This window comes from Chelonoidis abingdonii, chromosome 17 (genome assembly GCF_003597395.2).
Source record: "Chelonoidis abingdonii isolate Lonesome George chromosome 17, CheloAbing_2.0, whole genome shotgun sequence".
NCBI lineage: Eukaryota > Metazoa > Chordata > Testudines > Testudinidae > Chelonoidis > Chelonoidis abingdonii.
Genome location: NC_133785.1, coordinates 39,099,320 through 39,111,582, shown reverse-complemented (window position 1 = coordinate 39,111,582; position 12,263 = coordinate 39,099,320). Strand labels below are relative to the sequence as shown.

Here is a 12,263-nt window from a genome sequence, read left to right as displayed (position 1 = left end):
ATTGCGGGTATCTGAATTCTGCCCAGTGTGCAAGGCTGCAGCGGGGCCGGCCAGGGGATCGGATCCACTTGAAGGCAGATCCAGTGGCCAAGCACCCTGTGGAATTGGCTGGGGTGTGGGCTGCAGAGATGCACCACACCCTGGTCCTGATTGGGGATGGTTCTCACGTCTGTAGCTTTTCTGCCTGCATGGAGCTGGAAGAGTTGGGCTTTGTGTGCCTAGCAGGGCCGGCTCTAGGCACCAGCGTTCCAAGTATGTGCTTGGGGCGGCACTTTTCAAGGGGCGGCACTCCGTCCCTTTGGGGCAGCACCTTTACTTTGGCAGCGGCACTCTGGTATTTATTTATTTTTTTGCTTGGGGCGGCAAAAAACCTGGAGGCAGCCCTGGTGGCTAGAGTGACCAAGCTGAAGGAGCTGTCCCCTGCTCCAGAGACTCCAGGGAGCTGAGTGACATCCAAAAGAGAAGGTGCGGGAGAAGAAAGCATAAACAATAGACTGCCCTAATGCCAAGCAAAGACGAGGCTTCCTGTGCTCCTAGGGGTCAGGGTCTCAGCTGCAGTTACCCGGCATAGCTCGGATGTAGTGATGCCCAAAGCTACAAGGGAGCCACCTCCTGAGCACCCTCTTGTGGCCAGAGGAGCAAGCACTCTACCTCAGTTTCCCCAAGTCAGGGCTCCATACATCCATAACTGCACTGGGAGGCTCTCTTGCAGCCAATAATGCCACTCCTTTGGGGCTGGATTTATAAACAAACAACTCAAAGAGTCCTCCATGTCCCCTGTCAGCTACCTGTCAGCCTCACGCATTCATCCCTGGCATCTTCTCTCAGGCTGGAGGCTGTTCCTCACGATCAACTTGCTATTCAGTGCACAGCACCTTCTCGCTGGAGTCCTCCCCTGCTCTCCCAGCAGGAACTCCCCAGTTCTCAATCCCTTTCTTCCCTGGAGGGGGTCCAGCACCCTTTTTGGGCAGTCTATCTCCAGCTTTGGGAGGCCAGCAGGGAAACTCCTCCCACTCCCCAGCTCTCAGCCTTCTTTAGCCCTCTGGCTTCCAGGCCCAAACCCATCCCCCCCAGGGTCAGAGATCTCCTGTTTTCTTCAACCTCTACCACAGTTTCCTCTTCCCATTCGTAGTTCCCTCTGGCTCTTTACACAGACCAGCTGTCCTCTATCAGGCTCCATCAAGAGGCTGTTAAGGAGGCACAGGTGGTCTGGACCGGTTCACTCTTACAGGGCCCATCCCACCCTGTGACACCCAGCTGAGAACCTGGTCTGGAGAAGGTGGCGACAGCAGGATCTGAACTCCACCAGTGCCCTCAGCGAGCCATTCTGCCTTCAGAGCCAGAGAAAGAGAAGAATGTCTTTTCAACTTGGTCAGAGACTGGTGCCTAACGCCCACAAGCAGGGGGAGAGGTTTTACCTCAGAGAACCATCCCCAGCGTGCAGGATGCGTTACTTGGAAATATTTTTAAAAGAAACCTGTATTTGGCATGACATTCACGTGTTTAAACAATTAAAAGTGACTGGCTATATATAGCTCAGCAAGCAGTTGGCAACAGAGTATCACTATCAATCCTCTGTATGTAGGGGGACATTTTCACATCACATTTGAGGCTGACTACTTCTCTAATGGCATAAAAGTATTTTCTCACTTGCAGATAAAATAGGAAACCTCAGTGAAACTTGTGACTATCTCATCTCTTGTCTTGGCTCAAGGAGCGGAGTCAGAAAGACTGAGGCTGCCTTAGAACAGAAGCTTATTTCCTATGAATCCTTTTAATCTTTAGCCTATTCTCAGGCAAATGTGCTGTGTTTTGAAATTCAGGAGACATAAGAACAGCAAAACATTTACTCTGCTAACAAGACTCCTGATTTCTGTGATGGTTAGAAACCTGGAGAGATGCATCTGAAAACAGATCCTAAAATGTCAACACTGCATTAAGAATTGCTCTGTAAAGAAGAACACTTTCTCCCTCATCCTGTCTCACACATTACACCATTTCGCAAAACTCATTGGGATAAATAACCTATGAGATGGTGGGTGATACTCAGATGGGAATGGCTGCTGAACATCCCAAGCAACGGTCATTTAGAGCAAATTCTCAGCTGCTGTGATCTTAAGCACTGATTTTTTAAAAAATCTTTTTCATAAAAGTAGTTTCCTTTTAAGTTTCGTTTAACCAGACCCAGAGGCTGAGATGCTGGAGGACATCCCCTCATTTTGGAGGCTGCGTCTGGCTTTGTACATGGCTCAGTTTTAACATTGCCTAGGACCATCACACACTGACTTGATTCAACACCTGTGACAGTATTAAATAAGGTAGAGTTCGGAGGTGGAGGAGCAGCAGGGAGAAGCATGGACCTCTTGTCGGATTGAAAGGCATTTTACATTACTATGCATAAAGAAATCACAAAGAGCCATGCATTGAAGGCCGTGAACCTTCTTTTTCATACACAGTGAAATTCAGCCCTGTGAGGGGATCAGCACCAGGACAGTGTTCGACTGAAGCTTATGACGTGGTTGAAGAGGGGTGATGACCTTGCAGTGTTTTCCTGCACAAGGATGCATTTCACCCTCGGGGAATATGTGGGCCAGTGAGTGCCACCATGGGCAGCCAAGAAGGATAGCTGTGCTAGCTCAGTGCATTGCTTAAAAAGGAACTAACCCCCGTCCCTTGCTTTAAATTCCGGTCCTCTCCTGAGTTACTTGCAGCTTCTCGTGAGCTTAATCTTTGGTGGAGCGAGGTTGTAAGTATTCCGTGAGTGACAGCTCAAGCTGGGGGTGTCCTAGAGATGATGGCGCATCCTGAGGAGCTGGGAGTACAATGAAGTGGAGAGAAAGACGTCAAAGAAGCGGGACACGCGGATAACAGTGACCGACTAGGAACTGAACTCCCGTTAGTCTCATCTATTATCGAGGACCGGTATCTTCTCATCTTCTCTAACTAAATATCTTCTTATCATCCCTGATAGAATAACACATAGCTGGAAATGTTAAAAGTATTTATTTCTTCGAGCAACCCCCAGGACATTTCTGTTTGCCAGGGGTCTAACGTTCAAGCACACCGCTCTGTCAGGAGCGTCAGGAGTGGAACAGCACTTGGCAGGTGTAGCAGGAAGAGAATTAAGAGCTTCTTATTATATTCAAATGATATTTCTCTTGCTTTCTTCTAGAAAAGGAAGCCATCAGCAGTTATTTTAGTCCTCCTTGACCTAAAGACATCTGCAAGTGCTGACACTGGAATACATGAATGAGAGGAAAGAGAAATCGCTGCTGAGTCTTTTTAAGGTATTAACTGCAATGTGATATCTCATTTTGCCAATCTATTTTACCCTTAAGTAATAATTACAATTAACCAGTTAACACGAGCCCATTGGGTCAGGATGGCAGGGCCCAGAATTGTGTGTATGTGCGTGTGTTTAGGAGGGGACAGGCAATTGCCAGGAGGCAGCTTCTAGGCAGCGTGCAAGAAGTGCTGCAAAGGATCAATGAAGGAAATACGAGTAATTTAAGCTGTGGTGACAACTGCCGGGCAGAAAGAAAACACCGTCTCAGTGACTGTATAGCCGATCAAATACAGCTAGGTGGACCCTTTATGCCTAACACAGCTGCCATTACAGCTGATGCAATGGCAAAAGGCCGAGCTAAGTCTGAGGGTAGCTAGGGAAGCTCTGAGAGCTTAAAGCCCAACCTGCTCAGGAGCAAAGGCCTAATTCCTACCCCTCCTTCCTGGGACTGTGCTGCATGGGGAAAGCAGAGCCGTGCTGGATCCTGCAGGGCAGAATGGCTCAGGATAGGCTGGCAGGTGAAAGAGGAGCTTCCCTTTCTGAGATACACCCTGCAATAGATACATGAGTCCCTCTCTAGTGAAAATCAAGTGTCGCTTTGACTTCGACTGAAGAGGGTACTTGCCGAGTTTAAAATGTAACAGTTACGCTGCAGTAAGTAATTATCCAAAAGCTCTGAAAATGAGGTGGAAACCCCGAAGAAGGGGGTGAATTAGGTAGATAGTTTCAATATTTTCAGTTATGCAAAACTATTGCATAGGCACAGTGTCAGATATACTATTTGAACCTTGGGAGCCCTGGCTATGCAATATGCTTAACCAGGTGCCTAGCTTTAAGCAGCTGAGCCGTCCCTTTGAAATCAACCAAACGCATTAGCTCAGAGTGGCCAAAATAAGCAAACCTGATGAACTGACATTTCTCATAGCTGGGCACTTAACCAGAACAACAGGGAAGGAGGCCTACATCACCACTGCTGTTTGCCTCCAGAATTTCTACATTCAGCATTTTTTGACTATCCCATGGGCCATGTTCAAATCTCAGTCAAAACTGGGTCAAAATTCGATTTGCCAGGATAACTCCTAAGACTCTGTTGAGGTGAAAAACAAAAACAGCATTGAAGGAAAATTTCTGTGACCTTGTTAATTTGTCAGGAGTTTTCAATCTTTCTACTGCTGAAAGCAGGGTCCAGGGAGTGGGCAACAGAGGAAAAGCTCCAAGGACATGCACTTTACATTAAGTTCAGAGCATTTTAGCATCAGAAGAAAAAACACTCTGAGGGAGAAGAGTTTGACAGTGATGCCTTGGTGTTTGGAATTACAGAAGCTCCCCGACTTATGCAATGCATTCCATTCTGGAACCCCTTGCTAAGTCGAGTTTTGCGTAAGTCAGGAACAGATCTCTGACAATTACACCAAAAAAAAAAAAACAACACAAGAAAAACAAACAAACAAACAAAAATAACTTACAGAACTTTTTCCATAAGTCTGGATTTCCATACGTCAGGTTTACGCAACCCTCAGAGCATCTGTATAGGCTAAAAAGCATGGCCTCGAACTGGGCAAAACCCTCTGGCGATGAGGATACCATTCATGAATAATTTAATGGTGTCAGGCCTAGGAAAAGAACGGACACTAATACCTGAATGGGCTGACCTAAGCTGCTGATTCAGCTCCCTTGCAGAAACTCATTTACTTTAATAGAGCTCTGCACATGGGTCGAAGGGCAGCCGAGTGGATCTGCTTGCAGTGTTGGACTCTTACTATCTATCTAGCTTAGGGTTTTACATTTCTGCACCTTTCTGTAGGATCTAGCGATACTAGGGAACAGGATGACCACCGCCTCCTTATGCACCTATTTATAATGTATAGGAGTAAGAGCTGTGTGATCAGGGGAAACGTCAGTTTGAGTGACACATGCTGGAGGTCTCATGCTGCCAGTACTAAAACATCCTGGACTGTTAATGCTGATTTCAATGAATGTTGGAGTACTGGGGCAATTCCAGAAGACTGGAAGAAAGCTAATATTATGCACATTTAAAAAAGAGTAAATGAGATGACAGAGATAATCTCACATCGGGTAATCAGACTTCAGTCTGACATTGATCCCAAGCAAGATAATACAGCAGTTGATATGGGACTTGATTAAAAAAGAATTAAAAGAAGGTAATGTAATTAATGCAAGTCAACATAACTTTATGGAGAATAGATCCTGTCGAACTAACTTTTCAGGAGGTTACAAGTTAGGTTGATAAAGGTAACAGTGTTGATGCACTTCTGTAAGGCACTTCACTTGGTACCACATGGCATTTTGATTAAAAAACTAGAATTATATAAAATTAATATGGTACACATTAAACGGATTAAAAAATGGCCAACTGATAGGTCTCAAAACCTTACAAGAGGAGACTTAAGGAGTTTGGCTTGTTTAGCCTAACAAATCAGAGAGATAAACACTAGGGAGGGAGAGAAGTTATTTAAGTTAAGGGTCAATACTGGCACAAGAACAAATGGATAGAAACTGGCCATCTGTAAGTTTAGGCTTGAAATTAGACAAAGATGTCTAACCATTAGAGGAATGAGGTTTTGGAACAGCCTCTAAAGCTGTGGACTAGGGGACAAAAAACCTAATTTGTTTCAGGATTGAGCTTGTTAAGTTTATGGAGCGGTATGATGAGCTTGCCTACAATGGCATATGGCCCCTCCATGACTACTATTACCAAGTATCTCCAGTGGCCAGAGATGGGACACTAGATGGAGAGGCTCTGAGTTAAAACTGTGGTTGGCAAGGCTTTGAGTTACAACAGGTATCTGCCTGTTGGGTCTTGCCTACATGCCCAGGGTCTAACTGATCACCATATTTGGGGTTGAGAAAGCATTTGCCCCCAGATCAGATTGGCAGAGACCCTGGGGGTTTTGTGCCTTCCTCTGCAGCATGGGGCATGGGTCTCTTGCTGGTTTGAATTAGAGTAAATGGTGGATTCTCTATAACTTTAAAACTTTAAATCCAGATTTGAGGACTTCAGTAGCTCACCCAGAGGTTAGGTGCCTACTACCAGGGCCGGCGCTTCCATTTAGGCAGCCTAGGCAATCGGCTAGGGCGCTAGGATTATTGGGGGGCAGCAGGCGGCTCCAGTGGACCTGCTGCAGTCGTGCCTGCGGAGGGTCCCCTGGTTCCGCGGCTCCAGTGGAGCTGCTGCAGGCATTCCTGCGGACGGTCCGCTGCTCCTGCGGCTCTGGTGGACCTCCCGCAGGCACAGCTGCGGCAGCTCCACCGGAGCCGTGGACCAGCGCGTGGGGCGGCAAAATGGCCGTGCGCCTAGGGCGCTAAAAACACTAGCACCGGTCCTGCCTACTACAGAAATAGGTGGGTGAGGTTCTGTGGCCTGCAATGTGCAGGAGGTCAGAGTATGTGCTCATGATGGTCTCCTCTGAACTTAAAGTCTAGGAGTCTAGGGGGAAATCATCACTGAGTGGGTGTATTTCCATGGGGTCCCACAGAGATGGGTTCATGGCCCTACACTATTTCACATTTTTATCAATGACCTGGTATTTCACATTTTTATCAATGACCTGGAAGAAGACCTAAAATAATCATCAATAAAGTTTGCAGATGACACAAAAATTGGGGGAGTGGTAAATAATGAAGAGGGGAGGTTACTGATACAGAGCAATCTGGATCGGATGGTAAACTGGGCACAAGCAAACAATGTGTGTTTTAATATGGCTAAATGTAAAATGTATACATCTAGGAACAAAAAATGTAGACCACACTTTCAGGATGAGGACTCTATCCTGGGAATCAGTGACTCTGAAAAAGATTTGAAAGTCATGGTGGATAACCAGCTGAACATGAGCTCCCAAAGTGACTCTGTTACCAAAAGAGTGAACGTGATCCTGGGATGCATAAATGCAGGGGAATCTCGGCTAGGAGTAGACGGTTGTTTTACCTCTCTGTTTGGCACTGGCGCAACCACTGTTGGAATCCTGTGTCCAATTCAAGAAGGATGCTGATAAATTGGAGAGGATTGCCATGAGAATTAAAGGATTAGATAACCTGCCTTATAGTGACCGACTCAAGGAGCTCAATCTATGTATCTTAACAAGCGAAAGTAAAAGGGCGACGATCATAGTTATAGGTATCTACATGGGGAATAAATATTTAATAATGGACTCTTCAGTCTAACAGAGAAAGGTCTAACATGATCCAATGGCTGGAAATTTAAGCTAGAAAATTTAGATTGGAAATAAGGTGTACATTTTTAATGGTGAGTTTAATTAACCCCTGGAGCAATTTCCCAAGAGTTGTGGTGGATTCTCCATCACTGACCATTTTAAAATCAATATTGGATGTTCTCCTAAAAGCTCTGCTCCAGGGATTATTTTGGGGAAGTTCTCTGGCCTATCTTATACAGGAGGTCTGACTAGATGATCACAATGATCCCTTCTGGCCTTGCAATTTATGGATCTATTAATCTGACTGGTACACAAAGGAATCTTAGTTAGGCACCCAACTTTCATTGAATTTCAATAGCATTTGGGCACCAAATTCACACAGACTCCTTTGAAAATCCCAGCGAGTCTTTCATTTGTAACTAGACCAGAAGAAGCCCTACAAAATATACAGCAGGGAAAGAGCCTGCATTGGAAAATAAATGGGTCCAAGCAGTCTTTTCAATCTCCATGTTTATAAAGTACAGCAAAGTGCAGTCTGCATGAATGCTGCAGTAAGTTAATTACTTCTCTAAACAGAACCTCTTGTTATTGCACAATTGTGCTTGAATGTGCATCATCTAAGAATACCTCCCTTCTGCCTACGTTGGATATTTTCTAATTGCATCCTCTTCTTGTGAATAAATGAGAGGTGAGCCAGGAAAAGTTCAAGGCGAAAAGGATCTGAGGAATTGAAAACAAGTGACATAGTAGCTAAGAACCTGACAATCAAAACTCATTATGGCCACGCATATTAGCTGAGCGACCTGTGGAGTTTAAGCTTTACCAAGCTTAAGATTTACCAAGCTGTGCTGCAAATAGCAAGTCGCAGCCACAAGGCAGACAGATTTATAGGCTTCCTGCTCCCTAGGAGACAAAATACGAAACAGTGAGAAACAACAGAGAAATGAGTGTGCTGGATGATGCTAATGACTGACGGGGAAGAGAAGAGAAAACTTGTGGCACTATCACAGAGCTTTACATCCTTGCAGAACTCAGATGGGTCCCAGGGGGCTAATTCATTTCTATTGGAAGGATCCCACATCTGGGACTCCAGGTATAAGATGAAAATATATCAATTTCGACAGCACCAAATGTTAGCACTTGCCACGCTCTTTTTATCCGCCCCCCCCCCCAAAAAAAACGGTTTCTTCTTTTAGGGCCAATGGAAAATTTATCATCATGTGCAGCTTCCCAGCAGGTTTATTTTGAGCGTGACACTGAACTGCTGAGTTAAGACTTACAAACGTAAAGTAGCACTTGTAATAGGGTTAGCACTGGGCCTTGCATATACGATACAGATATTTGCATAAAATGCACAGAGTGGTCTCTCTCTAAAACGTGAACATTTATCAAGTTACCCCACATATTTGGAGACTATTTCCTATTGTGAATATCACGAAAGCTGGGGCCTGCCAGACACCACTGGGTGGAAGCTGTTAGCAAATTGTGCCTGTTTCAGTGAGCTAGGTCTTGCTTCCTGGACATGGCTTGCTGAGTATGTCTCCAAGCCGGTGCTGATGAGTTTGAGGAGCGTAGCGGACGCAGCATATTCTTTTGGAACCACAGTGCTATGTACGTAACAAACCCAAGAAACTGCCTGGCCTTCCTTTGTGACCCATGTGCTCCCTTCCCTCTCTTGCCACTTTTATCATTTTTCTGCTCCCTGTAAGCTTGATTGTAAACGCCTTAGGGCAGGGCCTGTGCCTGCTAGGTCCGGCTGCACTGCTATAAAAAATCTGTGACACCAAGTCTCAAAGCCCAGGCCAGCTGACTCGGTCTGCAGGGCTAAACACGTCAATGTAGACATTCAAGCTCAGGTTGGTGTCTCAGCTCTGAGACCTCCCCCGCTTCATGATGCCTCCTCCCCCGCACTCCAGCCCAAGTCTGAAAGGTTGTGCTGCCATTGTATTGCCCCACAGCCTGAGCTCTGCATCAGCTGAGCCAGGATCTGCGACCTAGTGCTTTTCTCGCAATGTAGACATACCCTACAATGCCCGTTTTGGGTGCTGCATAAATCAATCAATCTGTACCATCTCTTAGGAATCGTTACCTCAGATTTTACTGAAAATATTTCTTCAGGCTTGCTGCTTCGGCTGCCATTTCATCCTCAGACCTCCACTTGACAGGGGAGTCCTCTTCTCCTTTGTCGTGACGTTCCAGCTTAGGAAAACACAAAACAAAGAGTGGAGTTAGTTAATGGTCTCCCAATTCTTCCCCTGTCAGAACCGCCATGGGAGTGGGCGTGTGTGGTATGGATGGACTCTGAGCTAGGCCGTGAATGGTATCGACGGACTCGGGGCAAGAGAAAGAGTGGTGTGGATGTAGAGGGTGAGCACGGATGGATTCTGTATGGTAAAGGGGAAGTACTGCTCGATTCTCAGGGTGGGAGGGGAAGAGCAGGTATTAATCAACTCTCTGGAGTGAGGCAGGTCAGGAACAGGATAATTAACAGCGACTGTGAATGTGGGGGTAATTGATGGACTGGGATGCCAGTTGAGTGTTTTGGAGGGAGCTGTGCTCGCAGCAAACGTTATGACATTTTATAGGAATTTTATGCTAAATTTCCCTCTGGTTTTTGCTTCGCCATGCGGATAGATATGGCCATGGTCCCGGCCCCAAACCTTCCTGCACAGAGAAACCCAACTGCCAACGTGCTGCAGAGGACCAATGGTTTATTCAGGCACTTTTCAATACAGGCACTTTTTCTCTTCCCCACCCTCCCCATGCCAAGAGCAGGATACATATATCCTGTCCCAGACACAAAAGCTTGTCTTTTCCTTTAACCACTGTGTATTTCAGTTGCCTATCTGAATGGGAATAATCATACGCATGTGAATTATTAAACCTTTGCATAGGGCTTGGCAAATAGGCACACAATGAAGTGCTGTGTACTGCACAGTGAGTACTAAGTGCGGTCACTGCTGATGTGGCCATTTGAAATACTGTCCTGGACTCTCCACTGGAGGAGAGACAGTCAGACTTAGTGGTAAAACCTCATTTCACTGTCTATTCACACATATGTAGCCTCAAAAATAGCTGCCACTGATCATACAAAGAGTATTATTACTGAGGATAGAAGACAAATCAAAAACATTCACATTAAATCCTTATTTTGGCTCCGAAGCATTGCAGATTTTTAATGTGTCTAGGTACAGAATGCAGTGCAGAGCATATTCATCGCATCAGTGCTTCCAAAGAAGAACATTACAATATCTACTTTTTTTTGTTGTCACAGCCAGTTGCAGAAAATAATGAATTTGCACCTCTTATTCAAGAACAAACGTTATTACTGAAAATGAAGCAGTTAAGAGCAGAGATGAAAACAATGTTACATTTGCCAAGCAAACTGCATTGCCATATATGGTGTGTTTAGCAATAAACTAGGATTATTAGCATATATCCAACCCACAAATACTTTTATTTGTGCTATATTTCTCCTGCTCAGAATTCTTCTGCCAGCTAAAGTCCTAGGCAGTGTTACATTCTGCTACACAGATTTCATATTCTGCTATTACCTTCCATATCAAGGCAGATACAATAGCTGTAGGCAAATTAAACTGTATAACTGTTCCACTAGTAGAGGACTAATTTTCATTTTTTATATGAGCTGTAGGTACGTTATAAATCCATCTTGTAACAATTTCACAGGATTAGAAAAAAAGGTATAAAAAACGGGAAGGTACATTGCTTATGTTTTTCAACCTAGACCCTTTCTGCCTCCAGGACTTGCATCAAAGAGAAGCCTGGACATTAAGTGTCTTTAAATGAATGCCAATAATCACGAGACTGCATCTTCAAGTGGTGGCATGTGAAGGTATCTGGGGTTATTAGGGTAACAGTCTTGGTTTCCTGTGTTTCAAGGAAGGTAATTAGCTGTAGCCTAGAAAGAATTTACGAAACACCTGCAATCAGTCTTAAAGCCCCCAAAGCTACTAATGGTGCAAATATGTCATATGCAGAAGCTCATTTCTTCTTGGTATCTCATTCACACACCTCAGGCTGTCCCCCTCCATGGTCCCTTTTGTCTGATGACCCCCCTTCTCCCATTGCCAGAAGTCCTGAGCAGCATCTTCCTCTCTCTGCCCTGGCCCACTGTTGTGGTCCTGAGCCACTTCTCTCCTGCGGTCACCTTCAGGACCTGAGCAGACTTTCCCCTTGTCAGCGCCCTCTCCCAGGCCCTGAGCAGTTGCCCCTTTCTCTTACTCCCCTGAATCCACTGTTACCTAAGAGGGAGAGAGGATCTTGATTCTTCCATTACCATCACTGTCTCCCAGCCACTCAGGGCACTGTCTGCCTCCTGGCTACCCTTCTGCACTCCCAGCTGTCCAGTGAGACACTGAACCAGGTGGGGTTAGGAGAAGGAACTGTGAAAAAAGTCTGCACCAGAAACTTTCCTCTGGGACCTGCCTACCCATTAGCAGCTGGAGGGGGGATGGGACAAGGAGGGGAGGATGGGCCCATGGCTCCTGCAGCTGGTGGATGGACATGAGTTGAAAGCAGCCAAGCAGTAAACTGGAAATGTCGCAGGGAGGCGTAGGAGCTAGAGAGAAAATCAGAAACCACCAGCAGTTGGGACATATGTTCTTCCTCGTCCTCACTACACACCACAAGTGAAACCCTGGCCCCAGCAAAAATAGTGGCATAGCTCTGATGTATTCTGGCCAAGTAATTTGATTATAAGGCAGAGCGGTGAAATGTGTGTGAGGCACCTCACGAGAGTCCTCTTCCCTCCCTCAAGGAGCTACAAGCTCCTGGCAGCTGTGACA

At 45.7% G+C, this 12,263-nt stretch overlaps 1 protein-coding gene across 6 annotated transcripts in view; it reads right to left on the bottom strand.

The window, feature by feature from the left end:
- FHIT (fragile histidine triad diadenosine triphosphatase) overlaps positions 1-12,263 on the bottom strand; it is a 1,173,656-nt gene that overhangs the window by 18,196 nt on the left and 1,143,197 nt on the right. For all 6 annotated transcript variants that reach the window (XM_075073112.1, XM_075073110.1, XM_032781826.2 and 3 more), the window contains one exon: positions 9,548-9,657. In XM_075073112.1, the coding sequence (XP_074929213.1) occupies positions 9,556-9,657 (102 nt within the window). In that variant the 3' untranslated portion in view covers positions 9,548-9,555. The remainder of the gene's footprint in view (positions 1-9,547; positions 9,658-12,263) is intronic.